Below are 25,006 nucleotides of genomic sequence, written 5' to 3'. Positions count from 1 at the left end.
TCCACCTCTCAGCCCAGCTCTGCAGCTTATCTATGTCCCTCTGTAACCTACATCCTTCAGTATTATCCACAACTCCACCGACCTCAGTGTCATCCGCAAATTTACTAACACATAATTCTGCGCCCTCATCTCCGTCATTTATAAAAATAACAAACAGTAGTGGCCGCAAAGCAGATCCTTGCAGTACACCACTAGTAACTGAACTCCAGGATGAACATTTCCCATCAACCACTACTCTCTGTCTTCTTTCAGCTAGCCAATTTCTGATCCAAACCGCTAAATCACCCTCAATCCCATGCCTTTGTATTTTGTGCAACAGCCCATCATGGGGAACCTTATCAAATGCCTTATTGAAATCCATATACACCCCATCAACTGCTTTACACTCATCCACCTATTTGGTTACCATCTCAAAGAACGCAATAAAGTTTATGAGACATGACCTACTGTTCACAAAACCGTGTTGATTATCCCAAATCAACTTATTCCTATCTAGATGATTATAAATCCTATCTCTTATAACCTTTCCAACTCCTTACTGACAACTGAAGTAAGGCTCACTGGTCTATAATTACTCAGGTTGTCTCTACTCCCCTTCTTGAACAAGGGACATTTGCTATCCACCAGTCTTCTGGCACTATTCCTGTAGACAATGACATAAAGATCAAAGCTAAAGGCTCTGCAATCTCCTCCCTGGCTTCTCAGAGAATCTTAGGATAAATCCCATCCGGCCCAGGGGACTTACCTATTTTCACTTTCCAGAATTGCTAACACCTCCTCCTCGTGTACCTCAATCCGACCCAGTAGCCTGTATCTCAGTATTCTCCTTGACAAGATTGTCTTTTTCTAGTGTGAATACTGACAAAAAACATTCATTTAGCCCTTCCCCATCTCCTCAGACTTCAGGCACAACTTCCCACTACTATTTTTGAATGGCCCTAATCTTTCTCTCATCATTCTTTTATTCATGATATACCTACAGAAAGCTTTAGGATTTTCCTTGATCCTATCTGCCAATGACTTCTCATGTCCCCCTCTGGCTCTTCTTAGCTCTCTCTTTAGGTCTTTCCTGGATAATTTGTAACTCTCAAGCGCTCTAACTGAGCCTTCATGTCTCAACCTAATATAAGCCACTGTCTTCCTCTTGACAAGAGATTCAATCTCTTTAGTAAACTATGGTTCCCTCACTTGACCACTTCCTCCCTGCCCGACAGATACATACTTATCAAGGACCCACAGTAGCTGTTCCTTGAATAAGCTCCACATTTCAATTGTGGCCATCCCCTGCAGTTTCCTTCCCATCCTATGCACCTAAATCTTGCCTAACAGCATCATAATTGCCTTTACCCCAGCAATAACTCTTGCCCTGCAGTATATACCTATCCCTTCCATTGCTAAAGTAAACATAACTGAATTGTGCTCAAGCTAGTGTTAATGTGTTGACTTTTCCCCATATCACTGCACATTATTTCAATGTAAATGACCATCAGCTGCTCTTTTCAATGCCTGAATTGAACCTGTCTCTGCTACACTTCCAGGTAATGCACTCCATACCCTAACTACTTGCTGTAAGAAAAAAATTGCTTTTTTGTACGTTACTTTAAATCTATGACCTTGAGTCACATATGTACAGCACGGAAACAGATCGTTTGGCCCAACTCGTCCATACCGACTGGATATTCTAAACTAATCGAGTCCCATTTGCCAGCACTTGGCCTAGATCCTTCTAAACTCTTCCCATTCATATATCCATTTGGATGCCTGTTAAGTGTTGCAATTGTACTAGCCTGCACCGTTTCCTCTGGCAGCTTATTCCATACACGCATAACCCTCTATGTGAAAAAAGTTGCCCCTTTAAACTTTTTCCCTCACATCCTAAACTTCTAGTTCTGGACATCCCCACCCCGTGTAAAGACCTTGTCACCTAGTCTATTTATCCTATCCATGCCGCTCATAAGTTTGCAAACCTTTATAAGGTCACCCCTCAGCCTCCGATGTTTCAGGGAAAACAGCCCCAGCCTATTCAGCTCTCTCTATAACTCAAATCTTGCAACTCTGGCAACATTCTTGTAAATCTTTTGTGAACCATTTCAAGTTTCACAACATCCTTTCTATAGGATGAAGACCAGAATTGCACACATATTCCAAAAGTGGCCTAACCAAAGTCCTGTACAACCAAAACATGACCTCCCAACTCTTGTACTCAATAATCTGATCAATAAAGGAAAGCATACCAAAAGCCTTCTTCACTATCTATTTACCTGCAACTCCATTTTCAATGAACTATGGAACTGCACTCCAAGGTCTCTTTGTTCAGCATCACTCCCTGGGACCTTACCATTACGTGTATAAATCCTGTCCTGATTTGCCTTTCCAAACTACAGCACCTCACATTTATTTAAATCAAACTCCATCTGCCATTCTTTGGCCCATTGGCCCATGTGATCAAGATCCCATTATACTCTGAGGTAACCTTCTTTGCTGTCCACTACACCTCCAGTTTTGGTGTCATCTGCAACATTACTAAGTATATCTCCTAACTATGTCACATACAAATCATTCATATAAATGTCAAAAAGCAGTGGATCCAGCACTGATCCCTGTGCACACCATTGGTCACAGACCTCCAGTCTGAAAGGCAACCCTCCACCACTACCCTCTGTCTTCTACATTCAAACAGTTTTGTATCCAAATGGCTAGTTCTCCCTGTATTCCATGGGTTCTAACCTTGTTAACCAGTCTCCCATGAGGAACATTGTTGAATGCCTTACTGAAGTCCAGCAGGAATATATTGTCTCTGGATTCTCTTAATCTCATTTGTGAAGGTTTCCCATTTTCCAGCCATCCCTTTACCATCTTCACAATCTATTTACCAGCAACTCCATTTTCAATGAACTATGAAACTGCACTCCAAGGGTGCATCTGCCCCCAATCAACTTTTGAAACTTTTTGCCTAATACTCTCATTCTTTTTCTTTTACAATTGTGTAACATGGTTATAATAGAGCAGACAAGAACACACTCCACCTCCGAGCATCCACAGTTCTCAGGGTTAGAATGTTCCAAACAATCCAAGGGTGGGGCCGAGACAATGGAGCATGTGCACCACCGATGCTGGTGATGGACAGAGATTTGTTTTGCCAGGAACATTTTGACTGAGATGGATATTCAAGGGGGCTGTACAGAGCTACACCTGATAAGATTTTCTTTATTATTTTTAATTTTTATTTTACGTTATTGAGAATGCGTCAATTCAAGGCAATGGCATAAACATTTCATTGTATTTTGTATTGAATACACATGACAATAAATGATTTAATTCAATTCAGGAATTCTTTGAGTGAAGACAATTTTTTTTCTTCTTTTTCTCCTATTAGTCATAAATCACTTATTCTGAGGTCAAGGCCCCAGTTTGTGTTTCCTGGTTGGGTGTGCAGTGGCCAGGGGATTCCCAGCTCCCAAACTTGACATTCAAAAGTGACCACTTGCACTTCCCTCCCATTTCTAGGCTCAGTGTTGAGGGGTCAGCGAGTGGCTGCTCGATTGGGAGATGGGCAGGGTGCTCTTGGAAGGATGAAGGAAGCTGCCAGTTCCCAAGGCGTACTTGGCAGAAACCCGGCCTCACGGGGTCTAGCAGCGTACCTATACATTGAAATAAATCAATAAAATATTCCTCCAGCCTGCTGTCCTCACACCTTCTTCATGCCCCTTCACCCCTACCTTAGCCCATTCTTGCTAATTCATGCCGCTATTGCATAGTGACCATCTGCCATGGACCCCCCAGGCAACGTGTGGCTACCATCTTTTCTCCTCTGCCTTATCAATCTAATTCACGGAGTATCGAAAAGTAGCCATGGAGAAGAATAAATTTACTTATTTAAAGTTCGAGACGATAGAAGATACATTCCATTGAGAAAAGCACTCTCCTTCAATGAAACATTGCCAGGCGTTGTCGGTCATTAACACTGGTAGAGACTTTTCATACTTCTCTACAAGGCGTAATATTTCTTTACGCTCTTTGAGAGACTGACATTTCTTTAAAGGACTTCGACAGGTCTTAGCATTTCGTTGGCAAGTATTCTAAGGGTCTTATGCATAGTTAAAAATCTCAAAAAGTACCTGACGTCCCCTGACACAGCGTACCTGACTGCCCCTCCCAAAGGTTACTGTACACCTCCCAGAAACATAAATGGTAACTCCTACCCTCAGTAGTCCTCACCCCATAACCACACGGGGACCTTGGCTCTCCAAAGGAGTACTCCAGCTTCGAAAAAGAAATGTACTGAGAACAGATCTACTTTTACTTGATTTCATCTCAAAACTTTGAGTTCAAGACATCAACGTATGATTTGAATGGTGGCAGATGGTCATTTAATCAGGCAGTTGCCTCTTAATAATTTTATATGTTTCAATGAGAACAACATTCATTCTTCTAAACTCAGAGGAATATAGACTAATGCTACTTATTCTCTCTTTGAAGGACAATACCTTCATCCCAAATGTTCATCTCTCGGAACACCATAGCATTCACTTTGAGGCAATAGCATTCTTCCTTATGTAAGGAGACTAAAACTGTATACAGTCATCCACGTATGGTTCCAACATGACATTATATAACTGCAGTAAGACTTAATTAATGTATCATTCTTTTTGTAATAAAGGCTAATATACCATTTGCTTCCTCAACTGCTTAACTGCTTTTACAAGATAATATATGGCTTGGAAAGGGTGGACATTAGGAAATTGTTTCCGTTAGGCAAGGAGACTAGGACCCGTGGACACAGCCTTAGAATTAGAGGGGGTAAATTCAGAACAGAAATGCGGAGACATTTCTTCAGCCAGAGAGTGGTGTGCCTGTGGAATTCATTGTCGCAGAGTGCAGTGGAGGCCGGGACGCTAAATGTCTTCAAGGCAGAGATTGATAAATTCTTGATGTCACAAGGAATTAAGGGCTACGGGGAGAACGCGGGTAAGTGGAGTTGAAATGCCCATCAGCCATGATTGAATGGTGGAGTGGTCTCGATGGGCCGAATGGCCTTACTTCCACTCCTATGTCTTACGGTCTTATGGTCTTATAATTTGTGTACAGGATACGTATATCTTATAATTTTTCACAAGAGTCTTGCTTTTCTGTTTTCCTTCCAAAGTAGATAATTTCACATTTCACCATAATATATTCCATCTGCCACATTCATGTCCACTCACTTGTCTATATCCTTCAGGAATCATTTTGCATCCTGCTTGTTTTCTACCTAATTTTGTAGCATTAGGGAATTTGAATTTACAATGTTGGCCTCAAATAGGTTATTGACATGCTTTGTAAATATTTGTGAACCAAGCACTGATCTTTTTGATATTCAAAGAAAAGCAAAATAGTGCAAATACTGTATATTCAAAGTAGAAAGCTGAAGAGACTCAAGTCTGGCAGCATCTGTGGAGTGAAGCAGAAGTCACATTCCAAGTCCAATATGATTCCTCTTCAGACTCCTTGTGGTATTATAATGGGTCTCACTTGCCAGCTGGAAAATGACCCATTTATTCCGATTCAACTTAACTATATAAGATCATAAGTAGGAACAGAAGTAGACTCTTCAGCCCATTGAGCTTTTTTATGCCATTCATTGAGATCATGATTGATCTGATAATTCTCCACTTTACCTTCCTGCTTTTTCCCTATAACCTTTGCTTCTCTTACTGATTAAAAATCTGTTAATTTCAGCCCTGTATATAATTAGTGGCCTCGCCTTGACAGCTCTCAGTGACAAAAAAAACTACAGATTCACTACTGTCTGAAAGAAGAAATTCCTCCTCATCTCTGTCTTAAATATGCCACTCCCTGTTCTGAGATTACGCTCTCTGGTCCTAGAATCCACCAGGAAACATTTCCAAACCTTCCCTGCTAATTCCTTTAAGAATTTTGTCAGTTTCAATAAGGCTACCTCTCATTCTTCTATATCCAAACAAGTATAGGCCCAATCAACAGAACCTCTCCCCATCAGTATCACCCCACCCAGTATTAGCCAAATGAGCGTTCCCTGGACTGACTCCAATGTCAATGTATCCTTCCTTAGATAAGAGTCCCAAAATTGTTTGTAGTATTCTAGGTGTGTCCTAACAAGTGGGTAATATAGTTTTAACAAGACATCTCCATTCTTATTCCCTTTGCTACAAAGGGAAATTTCCATTCACTTTCCTTAGGGCCTGCTGAATTTGCACAGAATCTGAGCTTTGAGACTTATGCATGCAAATTCTCAAATCCCACGATGCTTCAGCTTTCATCAGGTTCATGCAATTTAAAAAATAGTCAGTACCTCTCGCATTCTTCCCAAGATGCATAACATTATATTTTCAACATTACATTCCACTTGCCAGGTTTTTGCTGAGTCACTCAACCTGACTATATCTCATTGCACACATCCTTAATGCTTGCCTTCCCACATTTTTGTGCTACCTGCAATTGTGGTGATCGTACTCTCATTCTATCATTAAAGTCATTAATCCATACTGTAAATAATTGTGACTCCAGCACTGATCCTTGGAGAACTCCCTGAGTTGCAGGTTGCTATTCTGAAAATGTTCCCCTTATCTCAATTCTGTCTTCTGTTAGTTAGCCAATGTTTATTCCCCCTCCCACTCCATCAAGGACATGCAAGTCCTGGGTGTCCACCATCACCAATCCCTAACCATCTAATACCTGGAGGAAGAATGCCTCATCTTCCGCCTTGGGACCCCGCAATAACATGGGATCAATGTGCATTTCACCTGTTTCCTCATTTCCCCTTTTTGGGACCTTATTCTAGTCCCAAGCCTCCAACTTGGCATGGCCCTCTTGATATGTCCATCTTTCGTCCCAGCTATCTGCTCCACCCTCCTCTCCGACCTATCACCTTTTCACCCCCATCTTCAACTACCTATCACATTCCCAACTACCTTGCCCCCAGTCCCACCCCCCTCCCATTTATCTCTCAGCTCCCCCAGCCCACAAGCCTCATTCCTGATGAAGGGCTCATGCCCAAAATGTCGATTCTCCTGCTCCCTGGATGCTGCCTGACCTGCTGTGCTTTTCCAGCATCACACTCTCAACAACAGTTTATTAGCATAGATAGACCATCTCCAACATTATGGGATCTTATTAGTTATCCTAATGTGTGGTGTTTAAAACATTCTGTTAATTGAACTAAACACCTAGACAAGCTCACTGCACCTGATAATCTGTTAAAATATGAGTGACAAAGAACTCCCAATTCCACAATTTATCCTTTAACTCTAAAAAACAAATGTTAAATAACTATTCATAACTCTAAGACCCACTTTCTCTTAACTGCCCCCAACTCTATAATATACTGTTCCAATAAAACACTTATTAAAAGTTACATCAACTTAATTTCAAAACCATTCAGCGGCTGTTGTCTTCGATGTCTTTTTTCTTCCGGTTAAAGATCTCTCTGAGTCATCGTCTTTCTTTTTACTGTAAATATGTTTCTTATGAAAAGGTACCTTTGATAGAGAGTGTTTAATGTCTTGGGTCTCTCTCTCTCCCCCTCAATGGAAGTCGCTCTGTCTGATTTTCAAAATGCCAGCCTTTTTTATATCCCGAACATTGGATCATCACATTGAATTTATTATTTTGCCAACATCAAACCAAACTTGATTGGGTTTTAGCATCCTGGGGCAAAATTTGGCTAAATTAAAATTGTTGTCAAAACAGCAACCAATTCAGGTATCTATTTCACAGCCAAACGTGACATATTTTCAACTTTCCAATATATTCTGAGACTGCTCTTGTAAGCTCTCAATGCAGAACAGCTTTCATTCACTTAAAGGTACAGTACATGCCTTCAACTTCATAACAGTAGTACCTTATCAAATTCTTCCTGAAAACCCAAATATATTACATCCACCACTTCCCCTTTATCTATCCTGCTTGTCACATCCTTAAAGAATTCTGATCAATTTATCAGGATTGATTTCCCTTTCATTAAGCCATGCTGATTCTGTTTGATCATGTCATTTATTTTTAAATGGTCCGTTATTACCTCCTTTATAATAGATCTAACATTTTCCCAAAGACAGCTGTTAAGCTAACATGTCTATTGTCCATGATTTTTCTCTCACTCCCTTCTTGGAATGGGCGTTACTTGGGCAGTTGTGACTTTTCCAGAATCTAAGATTTCTTGTCAGATTACTACCATTACATCTGTTGTCTTTGTGGCAACTTGCTTTAATTTCCTAGGATGCTTATAGGCCTTTAGCCACATTAGTTATTTAAACCACCAGTCCTTCCTCAACAAAAAATGTTGTCTGTGAAAAGAGTTAGGAAAAGTCTGTTCAAGCAGGTACAATAGCTGTTCGTTGATAATTCCCAAGGGCTATCATTATGCAATTCTAAAAGCTTGGTTGCTTTCAACAACTAACAGTTTGGCAGAGATCTATTTTTGTGGTTTGATTGAGAGCTAAAAGATATTATTAATGGATAGCTGTTGAATAGCTATGAATAGCTATTTTAGTTAGCATGGATACGTATATAAACCTAACAGGAATAGACAGAGTAAACACAGGAAGGATGTTCCCAATGACTAGAGAATCCTGAACCAGGGGTCACAGTTGAAGAATATGGGGTAGGCCATTTAGGACTAGAGATCAACAGAAATTTCTTCACCCAGAGACAAGTGAGCCTATGGAATTCCCTGCCAGAGAAAATTATTGAGGCCAAAACATTGCATGTTTTCATGAAGGAGATATTATTCTTAGTGCTAAAGGAATTAAAGGGTAGAAGAGCAAAGCAGGAACTGGATGATCAGCCACAATCATATTGAACAATGCAGCAGGCTCAAAGGGCCACATGGCTTATTCCTGCTCTGATTTTCTATGTTCTTACCTTTGATGTGAGGTAACGATTACAAGTCTATTAGTTTCAATTTGATATAAGTACTGGATGGGATTCAGAAGTCCTTAATGGGATTTCATGAATGGTAAGTTTTTAAAATATGGTGAAGGTTGTAATAAATATTTAGAGATTCATTATATTTTAGCCCAGCATGCTTCTGACGTCTGCCCATGATGAATGCTGATTAACTTTTCCCGGAGGATGTAAATCAGTGGCTGGTGCATTGGCATGAGTTGGCAATGCTCTGGCTGAAAGAGAGGGTGGAGGGCTGGAGTTGGCATTAAATTAGTCTGGGGCAATAAGGGGGTATGGTTGGCATCAGTTGATGTGAAAGCATTGAAGTGGAATGGGAGTATATGGGGTGAAGGGTAAAGGCCTTAAACTTTAAGAGAACAACTGGGAGAAAATCCAAAAGAACTAAGGCAGGCCTTTTAAATATCACACTTCGACATGGGCTGCTTCTGTGGGCATCTTTTATAATGCTTTTTTTCCTGTATCTTTCTAGTTTGTTTTCATGTTCCATTTTCTCTTTACCAATATTTTGGTCATCCTTTTCTGAACTCTAAAATGCCCTCAATCTTCAGAATTACTATTCATTTTGGCAACATTATAAGCATCTTCCTTTAACTTGAAATTCTGGTTTCCCTGCTATAGGAAGGGTGTTGTGAAAGTTGAAAGGATTCAGAGAAGATTTACAAGAATGTTGCCAGGGTTAGAGTGTTTGATCTATAGGAAGAGCCTGAATAAGACTGGCTGTTTTCATTGGAGTGTCAGAGGCTAAGGGGGTGACCTTATAGAAGTTTATAAAATCATGAGGAGCATAGATAAAGTGAGTAATCAAGGTGTTTTCCCAGGGTAGGGGAGTTCAAAACTAGAGGGTATAAGTTTAAGGTGACAGGGGAAAGATTTAAAAGGGACCTAAAGGGCAACCTTTTCATGCAGAGGACGGAGCAGGTATGGTATGAGCTGCCAGAGGAAGTGGTGCAGGCTGGTACAATAACAACATTTAAAAGGCATCTGGATGGGTATATGAATAGGAAAGGTTTTTAGGGATATGAGCTAAATGCTGGCAAATGGCATGGACAAGGTGGACCAAAAGGTCTGCTTCCATGCTGTACATCTCTGATTCAAATATAATATTTTACTTCTTTTGTTAGCCATGTTTGTAATACATTCCCGTAGAGCTTTATTATTTAAAGGAAAAAGTATATTATTTGACAATTACAATTTTTAAAAAAAATTGTATCAACTTATGTTTCCAATCTGTTTTAAAGTCATAGAGATATACAGCAAGGAAACAGACCCTTCGGTCCAACTTGTCCATGCTGACCAGATATCCATGCATTATTTTCTTTGGTCAGATTTAAGACTCCAGTTTCAGACATGATACTTACACACTCAAGATAAAATTCTAACATGATGATCTTTCTACACAAGAGGCTATACTCCATCACGGAGCCGAATATTAGATCTTAAATATTGTTTTTTCTCTGATGATTCCTGGATATACTGATCTAGAAAAGTATCATGATGTATTCCATGAATTTCTTGTCAATACTATTATTGTAAACGTGTTTTCCAGAATCTGTATAGAAATTAAAGTTCCCCATGTTTCCCCCTTCACAATCCAAATTGCTGAATCATACAATGTTGGAAATTGGGGTTTCCTTGAGAACTGTTTCTCTTGGTATTGCTTATTTAATATTTTTTGTGTAGCATGAGACTTCAATTATTGTGTTACAGTAGTAACTAGCCTTCAGCAAGCACGTACTAAAACATATACTATCGGATCCCACTAGCCCAACTACAAATGCAGTGCTTGGGAAAATAAGTTTTACTCTTTGACAGAATTGAAGCTAAACTTCAAAGAGATGGGCGGGGGCAGCAGTCATCCTGGCTTCACGTGTAGCTGCTTTTGGTTATTAGTCAAGGGATTTTAGATAGGTGATTGACACAGCATAGATGCCAGCAGCTAAAATACAGTATATCAATGTGGACAGGTGGAAAGATAAAGGATCTAAGGGAACAAGTCACTGGCAAAAGACCAGAGCTCTCCTACATCACTGCATGAAGAACAAAGACTGTTACCACAAACGATGGCACTTTAGAGGTGAACACTCCACCCCCTTCAAAACTGTCACCCCTGCTCTTCCATTCTACAAAGTAGTTTTGACAGCAGTGAAATCGTCTCATCTGTTGGATACTTTTGTTGACTAGTTACCTGAACTACTACTTCTTAACCAACTCAACAAATTGCCAGATAGTGGATTGCCTACATTAGATAATTGTAATCAAAAACCCTTTCTCCTTCACCATCTCATCAAAAAAAAATAAATATTACTGGCCGAGAAATTACTTGTACAACGGTTTCCCACTCTTTGTTCTTTAACTCCACTAAAACGGATTTTACTTCCTAAACCAAGATTAACCTCTACAAATAAGATCATTTTTCCTCAACTAAAGTACCTAGATTATCTTGAACCTAAGTGGCATGGTAGCTCAGTAGTTCGTACTGCTGCCTAGTAGTGCTAGGGACCTGGGTTCGATTCCACCCTCAGGCGACTATCCATGGGGAGTATGCTTGTTCTCCAAGAGCTCCGGTTTCTTCCCACAGTCCAAAGATGTGCGGGTTAGGTGGATTAGCCATGGGAAATGCAGGGTTACTGGGATGGGATTGGGTCTGGGTGGGATGCTCTTCAGTGGTTCAATGTGGACTCCATGGCCAAATGGCCTGCTTCCATATTGTGGGGATTCAGTAAAAACTAACCTCATCTATCCACAGACTGTATCTACTCATAGCACTGTCAGTCAGTTCTAACTTAGCACACAGATGTATGTCTTAACTCTAATATTTAAATCCATTAGATCACTGAATATCCCCCATTCCAATACAACCCATTATTCCTCAGTTTTAATAGTGAACTTCAGAAAATACACCTTCACTTACATTTTGCTTCTCCATGGGGAAAACAATATGTTGTATCACTGGATGAGTTATCTAGAGTCCAAGTTAACATATCAAGAAAGGAAATGTGCCTACACATCACTCTATATCCAGACCGAAGCAGGGGTTGGTTTTTCACCGATATTTGCAAACCACTCGCAGTTCAAGGACAAGAAAGCATGGGCAACAATTGCTGCAATACCTTCATCCCAGTAAAAGATTAAATTATTCAGAACATGTGTGGTTGTTGACAGTATCGAGCAATTGTCATTAAACAGAGTAAATCTATAAATTACAATTCAATTTAAATAGAAAAATAGTTTGGAATATAGTAACTTCGAGACAAGTTGCAACTCTTTTTGGAATCATGTGCCTCAACGCAACATCCATAGGAGTTTTCAGCATGGGAAGGAGTTAATGGAGGCTTTGCTGTTACAATAGAAGTTAAACCAATATTACAGGTGACTGTAATACTTAATAGCATGCCGTGACTATACAGAATATACCAGACTTTATGACTACTCATTGTTGTACAACAGAAACACTATCCAAAGACAATATTGTGCAAATACCTTTGAAGCAGAACTCACACACGGGTAGTGTTTAGAAAGTCTTACTTATTCTATAATTATTAAGAACTCTTATCATTGGCACCTGTTTATAATATTTCTTGTTTGTTGAAAACATTTGAAAAGGTAGTTTCACTGCATAATTTTCATGCTTAGAAAATAGGGCAATTGTTTTAAAATTTATTCATCTAAATAATTATTTGGTTCATCAAGCATTCTCATTCATTCGAATGGATCAGCTGCTGAAGTTTATGTCCAAATACTCCTGTGACCCATATGCAACTGAATCAAAGTCAAGAAATTAATCTAAGAATGTATAATTATCTGACCATGGCTAGTTACATTGCATAGATAACATTCCATGCTCTTACTGGAGTGTGTAATAGATGAAGTTACTCATGTTTCTGCAGTTTGGTCCATTGACATGTACATGGATGGGATAGATATGGAGGGATACAGACAATTGGGATTTGTTTAAATTGTGAAAACTGAGCGGCATGGGGGAAATTGGGCCGAAGGGCCTGTTTCCATGCTGTAGACCTCTGTACCTACAACTAAAGTTTTTTTGATGACCTGTATTTGTATAGCTCCCTCCATGTAATTGAATATTCTGAGGCACTTCACAGGAATTTTTAAAAAATAATACCAAGCTACTCAAGGAGAAATTAGACCAATGATTTTAAGGAGTCCCCTAAAGGAACAAAGCAAGGAAGCAAAGTTGAGAGATGGAGGGAGGCAATTCCAGACCTTGGATCCGAGAGTACTGAAAGCAAAGTCACCAAAAGTGGAGCAATTATCACAAATATTATAGATAAGAGACATGCTGTAGAAGGTTTTCATCGTGTACTTATTAGGACTGAAGCACAAGAAAACCAAACCTCCAAGGATGCAAGACTTCATACTGCACAAGGGTGGTGATTGGTTAGCAAGTCTAACTCTGAATCAGTAGGACACCACTGCAGAATGTACCAGAGAGTTATTTTCAATGCTAGATGTGATTCTGATGGACAATCCCTGCTGAATAATCCCATGTATGCTAAGAATTACATCAACAATCAATTACTTTATCATAAGACAAGCTTGCAATGTGGCTCTCACATGCTTACTAGAAACTAGCTGTATCCATAAATCGGAACCTGTTCTCTTCAGGATGAAGGAAGAGGCACAGGCATTGTACCTTCTGTGAACTACACAAAGGTTCCCTGGTCCAATCATAGAATCTTATCGGACATTGGAGACATTTCTCTGATGCTTTCCTCATGGCAAAACCTCAAGTCAGCATTTTGTATTATGCCGTATAAATTGTTGATCCTTTTAAAATTTGACATTCTTGCATCTGTCCTGATCAGAAAAATGTGTTGCTGGAAAAGCGTTTTTTTATAGCAGGAGAATAGACGTTTTGGGCATAAGCCCGAAATATCGATTCTCCTGCAATAAAAAAAACGCTTTTCCAGCAACACATTTTTCAGCTCTGATCCCCAGCATCTGCAGTCCTCACTTTCTCCTCTGTCCTGATCAGTACAAGATTAAAAGCTTTGGCAGTATGTCTTTTCAAATCAACAATACTCAATTTTTGTACCACTTTGCAACTAATTATTATTGGGAATGGGCAAGAGGCTAGAATTTAAGGAGCTCAGATATCTTGGAGAGCTTTGGTGGAAAGAAATCAGATCTTCCACTTTTCAATTTTTTCTGGCTAATGTATCTAAACTCAGAAGGCTATGCAGAATTGAATAGTCTTAACTTGAACACAAAAACATTGAAGAGGTTTCAAACAGAAATAAAGTGAATGGTTCCAAACCTTGACCAGTTTTCTGAATTGAACTGATTTTATCTCAAAAAGAAAAAGGGTGATGGCAGAAGTTATTAAATGAATAGCAATACTGATGATGGTAGGCAACTTGTTTAACTTAGAATGACCGCCAAACAGCATGGCTGAGGTATATAATGTTCAACCAGGCTAGCAAATAGACAAACTTATTCCCTTTCATGGCATCGGCTGTGGCTAATGGGTAACAATTAAACCTTACAGGAAAAAAAAATTATCGGTTAACTCCCCTTCCAGAACATGAACACAAATTCTAACCTGATGCTCTAGAACAGTGCACTGAGAGATTATAGCATTGTCATTATTGCTCACCTGCTGATGAAATCTTAAATGTGGGCCCTGTATTTCCTCTCTCAGCTGGGTTGAAAGAATCCTTGACATGATTTAAGAAGGGCAGCAGTTTTCTCCCACTACTTATCCCTCAATCTACATCACAACATACAAACTACTTTGTGATTACCACAATGCTGTTTGTGGGAGCTAGCTATATCACTCAGTTATAACAGTCACTACACGCTAAAAGTCACACAACACCAGGTTATAGTCCAACAGGTTTATTTGGAAGCACTAGCTTTCAGAATACTGCTCCTTCATTAGGATAACCACCTGATGAAGGAGCAGCGCTCCGAAAGCTAGTGCTTCCAAATAAACCTGTTGGACTATAATCTGGCATTGTGTGATTTTTAACTTTGTACACCCTAGTCCAACACCAGCACCTCCAAATTGTACATGCTAAACACCACTAACTGTCAAACAGCTGGGAAAACCTTGAATACACAATATAAATGCAAATCTTTAGGATTCTCTCTCACTTCCCCCTCCAAACAAAAATCAGAGGAAAAGTTCTGATCCCTACATTCACTAGCATACGATTGGAAAAGCAACTTATTATTTTGGATAAGCCCAGGGTTTTGTAGAACTAATGGGAGAGCTTTAGAACATTTGAACAACTTGCTGGATTGAACAGGTACAGAATATTTTGGACTAATTCTTTATGAAGAAGTATTTTTTCCGAGTGTAAGAAAGTCACCCAAACAAACGGATACCAATAGTTAATTTATTGAGCACATTTAGAATGCAATGAGCAGATTTTTGTCTGCTCTTGCATACAATTTTCCAGCTATTGCAAAATGTCCATTTGTTAGCTAGTCAATGATCAAAGTACAGCTGGGGCGAACACTATACCAAAGACCTCGCAGCCCCTTCCCCTCAGATGAATTTCTATCGTGTTAGTCACTGGGGACGTTGACTGGGGAAAGTTTCAGAAATGGAGGGCTGCTGTGACAGGAGATAGAACAAAAAGTACACACAAATGTACACTTTGCTATCAGACATCTGGAGGGAGGAACAATTGGACATATTCCAGAAAGGTATCAAATCAAGTCTTTACAGGAGTCGAAGCAGATCAAGACTATCACAAGCTCGGGGACTGGAGTAAAGCAACATCGCTGGAAGCCAATTCAAGTCTGGGTTTTGGAGCTCCTTTTTTTCCATTTCCTGCCAATTTGAAGCACTCTATGGCTTATGGAGAGCCACCACTGTAAACCGTAATTCATCGGGGTCACGTTGCATAAACTTCTTACAAACTTCTATTGCATCCTGGAAGGGAAATTGAGAATCACCACAGGAAGTAATTTGAAACTGCACATCAAAAAGACTAAAATTATATCAAGTTCGGCACAATAAATCTCCACAAACAACTATTTTGATCAAGTTGGTTGTAAGGCCCAAGAGAGCAGATTATATCCCAGTGCCCCAAACTGAATTATCAGCAAATTTGTTCCAAAGTGAACATTTCTTTTTTAAACACACTATAGCACAGATGGCATTAACTTATTCTGTTTTAACTTAGCCAAAACACTCACACTTGTTGACTGGGGATTATTTTAGATTATTGCTACAATTTTTTTTTTACCCCTTGATTTCATTAATTTCTTCCTAGAAATGTACCCAGTGATCTGGCCTTCACAGCCTTCTCTGGTAGGCAAATTCCACAAGTTAACCACCATCTGAGTGAAAAAATATTTCCTCATCTCAGTCCTAAATGGCATACTCTGCATCCCAAGCCTGTGACTCCACCCCCCATTCAAGACTCCCCAGCCATGGAAACCATCCTCTCTGCATCTAGTCTGTCGTTTCCATCAAGTCCCTTCTCATTCGTTTAAACTCTAGTGAATATATTTCTAAGTCAGGACGATGTCTGATTTGGAGGGGAACTTGGAGGTAGTGGTGTTCCCATGTATCTGTTGCCCTTGTAATTCTAGACAGCCATATCTGTGGCTTTGGAATACCAATACATGACCCACTCTTACCTCGAGAAAGTTATCAGCCGAAGTGCTTCCATGATTTATTGGGAATGGTTTGCGTCCATCTATATAGGGAACAACAGGACGTTTATTAGCAAATAGCGCTACGTAAAAACAAATTTGAAACCAATATCTAGTTTTTATACAGGAAAAACAAGACATAAAATGTATTGTTCCCAAAGGAGCAAATAACATAAAACCAATGTAATTTTCAGCTCAAGTCTGCAGGAACAGCAAATAATTGTCTGCAATGAAAGACGACCAATGTACTGGATTACAAGGAAGAGAGTTCTGAAACAGCAACATAAAATTACAGCCAGAACAACAAAATGCTCAAGTTTTTAGCTCATGCTGGTGACAGTATCATCTCAAGTTGTAGACAAATTACTGCCTTGCAACATATTCCGTACCATCTCGAAGCCTGGGAAAACAAGGTATGAACAGGCTGGAAATGGTCACAAAAGTCAGCAAATGACTTAGACATAACAAACACACTTAAAACTGCAACCTCATCCCTGCATACTGGTCGTTCAGCAATGTTCCAGTGATGTTTCACTGGTGAGTCCAATATCCTCACTTCAAGGTTACATGCAATTAAGACAGATCAAATGAATAGAGAAATCCCATGGTCTATATAGGGATGATGGCCAGTTAAACAATTAGCATGTGGAATATTTCCCTGCTTAAATCAGCAAAATAGAGCGTGGATGCAGTGGGCATACCCCACACCACCATCCCACATATCCTTTTCACTGAGTAAATTCAGACAATTATGGGGCAAGGCTTCAAGTAAAGGCTTCATACCTTTAGAAAATATCCTTATATATTGGTGATCAAAAGCCATTTAGATTTTTTTTAGATTAGATTCCGTGGGAGGAAACCGGAACACCTGGAGGAAACCCACGCAGACACGGGGAGAATGTGCAAACTCCACACAAACAGTTGCCCGAGGTGGGAACTGAACCTGGGTCTCTGGCACTGTGAGGCAGCAGTGCTAACCACTGTGCCACCATGCTGCCCACCAGCGATGAACCAACAAGCTGAGCAACAACAGAGAGGCATGAAACATATAATCAAGAAACTTCCAAACGAATTAAATGAGAAGGAAATAAAGATTACTCAAGCTTTGAACCTTCAAAGTTAACATAGGCTGAAGGTTCTCAATAGCTCATTTGAAAATGCCCTCAGTTTAAAAAACTGTTCATGACAAGATGGGGAAATATTAATTTGATGTAAAGAACATCATTTACTGTTCTGACCTGCTTAGGGACATGCTGATGTAATAAGTAACAGTATAAACACAAGTTCTCTATTGAGAAGGCAACGGAACAAAATAGCACATGACCCAAGTGAACAAAAGCAGGGCTAACGTACTTTAAACAATGACACTATTCATACCTTTTACATGCTCCATGAGACAACAAAATAGTAACAGGTAACTACTTGGTGAAATTCTTGCAGTCACTTTAGCACTTGCAATGTCAGATCTTGTGCCATATAATACCATTTTGATTATGTTATGAAATCAGTGATTGCTCTCCAATGACATTTCAAAACAATGCCAACGAATAACTAGATCTGGATAATGAAAAACTGTGCTAATCTTACAAGAGCTTTAAAGGGACATATTATCACTCCCCATGATTCAAATAAGAAATATGTCATAGTGCATGAAATATAACCCATTTACTGCCTAGGTCTTCTTAACCAGGTATGCAGCCAATCTTTGTCACAGTCATTAACTGTCCTCCAGGGAGATATATAGTGAGTGGATTTTTCATTTTAAACTTCTTTCTTTCATAATTTGAGGGCATTGCTGCCCCTGAACTGAATTTCAGAGGGCTGTTAAGAATCTTCCACATTTCCTGTTAGGTCTGAAGGCACAGGTAGGCCAGATCAAGTAAGCAAAGCAGATTTCCTTCCTAAAGGCCACGAGTGGGCCAGGTGGGCTTTTAGGACAAGTGCTGATAGTAGTTACGGCCAGTATCACTGAGACTAGCTTTCAATTCCAGATTTATTGACAATTAAATTTCTACCAAATGCCATAGTGGGCTTTGAACATGTTGCAGGGTATCAGCCTGAGTTTCTAGATTACTGGTCCAAGGCCATTGTCACTATGGCACCATCTCCCTACTCAGTCCAGTTTGCCTCTCCATAACTCAGCTACCCTTTAAACAAAAAGCTATCAGACTCCAAATGCACATGGCAAAACCTTCTTCAAGATGGAGGTGAGCCTGCAGTTGGTAATTTCTTGCAACCAGTTGGTGTGCTAGTTTGCTGGCATGCCCAATTCAGCAAGGTTGGCTTCTGTGGCGTGACAGCTAGCCATCCAAATGGCAGTTACTGCCTGGCAATTGAGGTCACATTATGTATTGACATATTTGCCCATCTTCAGAGGGTCTCAACTTGAGGCATTCTTGTCGCTTCCCACTTCCAGCAGCAGCTCTACAAAGACAACTTGGATATTTGTGGGTGAAATGAGGAGCACTTTGAATTTTTTTTAACTAAAGAGTGTAGAAATCTTTCTCCTCTCCTCGCCAACTAACCTAACGCCGCCATCCAACCACAATGCATGGATGCTAGTTCAGTCGAACATATAATGATGAGAATTTCAGAATTCAGCTACTTCATCAAAAACCTTTCCTCCATCATTGCATCAGCAATGGGCCTGTTCACTGATGAGGGCACAATGTTCAGCACCATTCACAACTCCTCAGATAGTGAAGCAGTCCATGCTCCACTTTAACTTCATCCAGGTTTGGACTGATAAGTGGCAAGTAATATTTGTGCCAAACAAGTGATGGGCAATGACCATCTCCAACAACAGAAACTAACCATCACCCTTGACATTCAATGGCATTATGATCAATGAATCCCCTGCTATCAACATCCTTGGTATTACCACCGACCCAAAACTGAATAGCACTAGCAATATAAATATTGCTCCGAAAAGAACATGTCAGAGGTTAGGAATCCTGCAGCAAGTAACCTCCTATATCTCAAAAACCTGCCCAACATCCACAAAGCACACATCAGGAGTGTGGTGGAATCATCTTGACTTTTCTTGCTAAGTGCAGTCCTACGAGACTCAAGAAGCTTAACACCATCCAGGAAAAAGCAGTCCGCTTTATTGGCACTACATCCACAAATATCCATTCCCTCCACCACTGATGCTCAGTAGCAGCAGAGTGTACCATCTACAAGGTGCACAGCAGAAATTGGCAAAGTTCCTTTGACTACACCTTCAAACCCATGACTCTTACTGTCTAGAACAACATAGAACATTACAGCACAGTACAGGCCCTCGAACCTACACTAACCATCTAACCTACACTATTTCCATTTTCATAAATGTTTGTCCAATGACCATTCAAATGCCCTTAAGGTTTGTGAGTCTACTACTGCTGTAGGCATTGCATTCCATGCCCCTACTACTCTGAGTAAAGAAACTACCTCTACCATCTGTCTTATATCCATCACCCCTCAATTTAATGCTATGTCCCCTCGTGCTAGCCATCACTATCTGAGGAAAAAGGCTCTCACTGTCCAGCCTATCTCACGCGCTGATTATCTTATATGTCTCAGTTAAGTCACCTCTCAACTTTCTCTCTAACGAAAACAGCCTAAAGTCCTTCAGACTTTCCTCATAATACCTTCCCTCCATACCAGGCAAAATCCTCAAATCTCCTCTGAAACCTTTACAAAGCTTCCACATCCTTCCTATAATGCCTTGACCAGAGCTGTACGCAATACTCCAAGTGCAGCAGCATCAGTATTTTGTACAGCTGCAACATGACCTCATGGCTCTGAAACTCAATCCCTCTACCAATCAAAGCTAACAAACCGTGTGCCTTGTTAACAACCCTATCAACCTGGGTGACAACTTTGAGGGATCTATGTACATGGACACAGAGATCTCTCAACTCATCTACACTACCTGGAATCTTATCATTAGCCCAGTACTTTGTATTTCTGTTGCTCCTTTCAAAGCGAACCACCTCACACTTTTCTGCATTAAACTCCATTTGCCATATCTCAGCCCAGCTGCTTATCTATGTCACTCTATAACCTGCAACATCCTTCAGCACTATCCACAGCTCCACCGACCTCTGTCATTCACAAATTTACTAACCCGTCCTTCTATGCCCAGATCCAGGTCATTTATAAAACTGACAAACAACAGTGGACTCAAAACAGTTCGTTGTGGTACACCGTTAGTAACTGAACTCCAGGATGAACATTTCCCATCAACCACCACCCTCTGTCTTCTTTCAGCTAGCCAATTTCTGATCCAAACTGCTAAATTACCCTCAATCCCATGCCTCTGTAGTTTGTGGGGGTGGGGGGGGGGGGAACCTTATCAAATACCTTACAGAAATCCATATACACCACATCAACCACTTAAACCTCATCCACCTGTTTGGTCACGTTCTCAAAGAACTCAATAAGGTTTGTGATACTCGACCTACCCTTCACAAAACCTAAATCAACTTATTCCTTTCTAGATGATTTTAATTCATGTCTTTGATCACCTTTAAAAACACTTTTCCCACAACCAAAGTAAGGCTCACTGGTATATACTTAACCAAGTTGTCTCTACTCCCCTTCATGAACAAGGGGACAACATTTGCTATCCTCTAGTCTTCCGGCACTATTCCCTAAGACAATGGTGACATAAAGGTCAAAGCATAATGTTTCTGCAATCTCCTCACTGGCTTTCCAGAGAATCCTAGCATAAATCCCATCCGGCCCAGGGAACTTATCGATTTTCACACTTTCCAGAATTGCTAACACCTCCTCCTTGTGAACCTCAATCCGTTTAGTCTCGTATCCTGTATCTCAGTATTCTCCTTGACAACATTGTAATTTTCCAGGACAAGTGCGGCAGAATGTGGCAACACCATCATCTGCAAGTTTCCCTCCTAGCCACTCACCATTCTGACTTAGAAATATATTGTTGTTCCTTCAGTGTCACTGGGTAACAGAAGTTGAGTTTCCATTAGTGGTACTGGAGCTCCCTCCCTAATGGCTTGGGTCTACCTACAGCAAATGGATTGCAGTGGTTCAAAACATCAGCTCACCACCATCACCACCTTCTCAAGGGCAACCAAGGGAAGGGCACTAAATGATGGGCAAGCCATTGAAGACTATATTCTATGAATGAATTAAAATAAAAACCTGCCTTTATGCAGAGAACTGAATATAAACAAGACATGATTGTTAGGGGGAGGCCACTATTAGATAGAAGTCAGCAGCTATGGACCTGTCCTAAAACCAGCACCTTCAGGTACAGAAGGCAAAGTGGGAAAATTGAAAATAGTGTCCAAAAAGAAAAGCCATCTGTGAAGAAACAGTTAATGCGCCCTTTTTTTTCCCCGTTACAGGCGATGGATGAGCAAATGTGATCCTGAGCTGCCAAAAAGCTACATTTCTATTGGGAAGAGCAACAGAGCTACAACTTTCCACAGAAAGCCAGGAAGCCAAACCAGGAAAACAACCTTGCTGTTGGCACAATATGATAGAGGTTTCAATGACCCAGCATGGAATTCAAGCCTATGCTAACAAAACAAATATACCATGTTAACACAGTCACTAATTGAGTCAAGGGTCATATAAAGAGACAAATTGTAAGAATGCATCATATTTGCTGGCAATGCCCATAGTTCAAGGACTTGCAAGTTGCTGAGGACTGTACAAAATTGGCCACCAGTTTATAAAGCTGCAGAATACAAATGCACCATGTTTTCTCATTTCTGCGAGGTGATCTGCAATGGTGGGAAGGGAAGAGGAAAAAGCAAGAGGGAGAAGTGAGGGAAAAGCAAGAAGAAAAGGAAGAGGAGAGACAAAACCAAGATGAGAGACAGAAAGAGAGGTCGATGATAGAACAAAGTAGGATGGGAGAGAGGAAAGAAAACAGGTGGGTGAGAAACAGGTGGAGGAGGAAAAAAAGAAAGGAAGACAGAAAAGAGGTAAATAAAAGAGAGCGCATGAAAACTAGTGACAGAGAAGACAAATAAACACACTAATTTACAAATCCTCTTTCCTTGTCAGATAACCAAACTGTAATATAGTAAAAACAAATTAGGAAAAAGTCAATAAAAATGGTGAGTTCTATTGAGCTAGCTCATCAGAAATTGTGACAATGTGAAATGTCAGGCCAGGAGCTTAACTGCTCTGTTTGACCAAGCTTGAAAATTAACAATGTTCTTCAGTGCAAAGGATCTGACTAATTTACTCAACCTGTTCAAACAGGATGAGCTGCTAAAACACAAACTAATAAAGAAGGCTGGGTCCCAAAACATTCCTATCCCAAAGACTTGGCTCCCAAGGGAACTGAAGGATTTAAAGTGGAGACACCCAACTTGTGGCTACAGCATCATTTGGTAAGTGAACTTGTCCAACAATTAACACAACGTTTTTTTTTAAAAAGGTGTCACAAATCTGTTTTGGATCTTTCTTTAGAATTGGTGCAAAATGTGAACAGTTTCTTCGAGTTGAGTTTCCAATAGTATTTCCAATTTGTGAGGTACAGTGGCGGTTAGATCTCATGACACCTGACCACATGATGCTTGGTTGAAGACTTTGAAAGTTTGGTTGTATTTACCTTGTAAAATATAGGTCCTTTGGTGTTGAGAAGCTTAGACTGTGGTCTCACACAAGAAGCCCTTGGCAGAGAACCTTCTGGGACACAACAGCGCCCACAAATAGGAAAATATTGTAGATAGGCATAAAATACAAACATTACTGTATCGTTCTTGTGCAGGAGTATCAGGGAGATTAGTGTTCATTCCAGCATATTTCTGAGTAATCTGAGAGTTGACAATCTTATATCCAGATGTCCTGAGCTTGACCCAACAATCCAACTTTTAAAATGTTTTTGTGAGCTGTAAATATACTGTACAAATGAGCCTTGCACATTTTTTTTTATAAAACAGTATGACATTAAGGGAGGCCATTCCGTCCGCTGTGCCTAAATTAGCTCCTTGAAAAAGGTGACTCATTAGTCCCATTGCCTTGCACCACCAGCATAGACCTGAATATTTTTCCCAATTACCTTTTGAAAGTTATTATTGAATTTGTTCCCAAGAGCTTCTCAGGCAGTTCATTCCAATTAACATTACTCACTTCATTTGAAAAACAAACTTACCTCTGGTTCATTTGTCAATCACTCAATATCTGTGCCTTTTGGTTGCAGATTCTAACACCACTGTAAACAATTTCACTATTTATTCAATCAAAACCGTTCAAAATTACCTATTAAAATCTATTAAACCCTCCAAGAGCTTTTCTCTACTCTGAGGAGAACAATCCAAGTTTCTCCAGTCTCTCCTTGTAACTGAAATCTCCCAAGCCTGGGAATATTCGAGTCAATGCACGCCTCCGACATTCCGAAAGTGCATTCATTTGAAACAAATGAACTGTACATAATCCATGAACTTAATCAAAGATTTCAATGCTCTGAATGACAACTAAGTACCACAAGCATAAGTTAGAGCTCCAGCAAAAAAAAAAAGACATTGCTTCTAAACAAATTCCTTCCATGTTGAAATATGTTGCCGTACCTTCAATGGGAAGAGACAAAGAATTAAAAAGGTGATTTGGAAACGAGTATTTGTAGGAATGATTACGCCATTACAGTCTTGCATCTATTTTCTGCATACCCAAACAAGATTCACTTACCCAATTCATACAGATATCCATCAACATTTACAAAGGTTATGAAATGCAAATCCACTTTCTCATCTAAACTTGGTGCCTGAAAGAAATTACATCGATACAGAATTTTAGTTGTGTTAATCTTTGTGGCTTTTTCATCAAAATGATCATAAAATAATGTTCTATATAGCTTTCCATTTTCACAACTTTCATTTATAGTCATAGAGATGTACAGCATGGAAGCAGACCCTTCGGTCCAACCTGTTAGCGGGATCTTGAGGTCCTAGTCCATAGCTCCCTGAAAGCGGCCACGCAAATAGATATGCTGGTACAGAAGGCCAATGACATGCCTTAATGCTTGCCTGCATTGAGTACAAAAGTCAGGAAGTGATGTTGTAGTTTTATAAAATTTTGGTTCGGCTGCACTTAAAACATTTTATTCAGTTCTGGTTGCCACATTACTTGAAGGTTGTGGAGGTTTTGGGAAGGGTGCAGAAGAGGTATACCAGGATACTGCCTGGATTAGAGGGGCTGGGCAAACTAGGATTGTTTTCTCTGGAGCGGAGGAGGCTGAGGGGAGATTTCATCAGAAACATGACAGAAATAATAAACGGAAATGGAAGTAACACTAAAGTCAATTCAATCTCAAAAGAGAAAGACAGTGGAAGTGTCCAGCAAGAGCTTTTTGATTAGAGTCATTAAATAGATGTGAATCAATAGACATTGATTTTTGAAGGCATCTGCTAAAATTCCATTCAACAGTATCAGTGCCAGTCAGTCTTGTTACACTTTCTAACAACATTGTGGTTATAGGTAC

General features: G+C 40.0%; 1 protein-coding gene across 3 annotated transcripts in view; it reads right to left on the bottom strand.

Moving 5' to 3' along the window:
- Nucleotides 1-15,270: 15,270 nt before the first annotated feature.
- uchl3 (ubiquitin carboxyl-terminal esterase L3 (ubiquitin thiolesterase)) overlaps nt 15,271-25,006 on the bottom strand; it is a 58,925-nt gene continuing 49,189 nt past the window's right edge. For all 3 annotated transcript variants that reach the window (XM_087987948.1, XM_087987947.1, XM_043691396.2), the window contains 3 exons: nt 24,214-24,289; nt 16,540-16,598; nt 15,271-15,826 (listed from right to left, as the gene is read on the bottom strand). In XM_087987948.1, coding sequence (XP_087844074.1) covers nt 15,743-15,826; nt 16,540-16,598; nt 24,214-24,289 — 219 coding nt within the window. In that variant the 3' untranslated portion in view covers nt 15,271-15,742. The remainder of the gene's footprint in view (nt 15,827-16,539; nt 16,599-24,213; nt 24,290-25,006) is intronic.

This window comes from Chiloscyllium plagiosum, unplaced genomic scaffold (genome assembly GCF_037043375.1).
Source record: "Chiloscyllium plagiosum isolate Xiang-an unplaced genomic scaffold, Cpla_swu_hap1 HiC_scaffold_6, whole genome shotgun sequence".
Lineage (NCBI taxonomy): Eukaryota > Metazoa > Chordata > Chondrichthyes > Orectolobiformes > Hemiscylliidae > Chiloscyllium > Chiloscyllium plagiosum.
The sequence above is the reverse complement of the archived record's forward strand: the minus strand, read 5'-3'. Positions and strand labels throughout refer to the sequence as shown.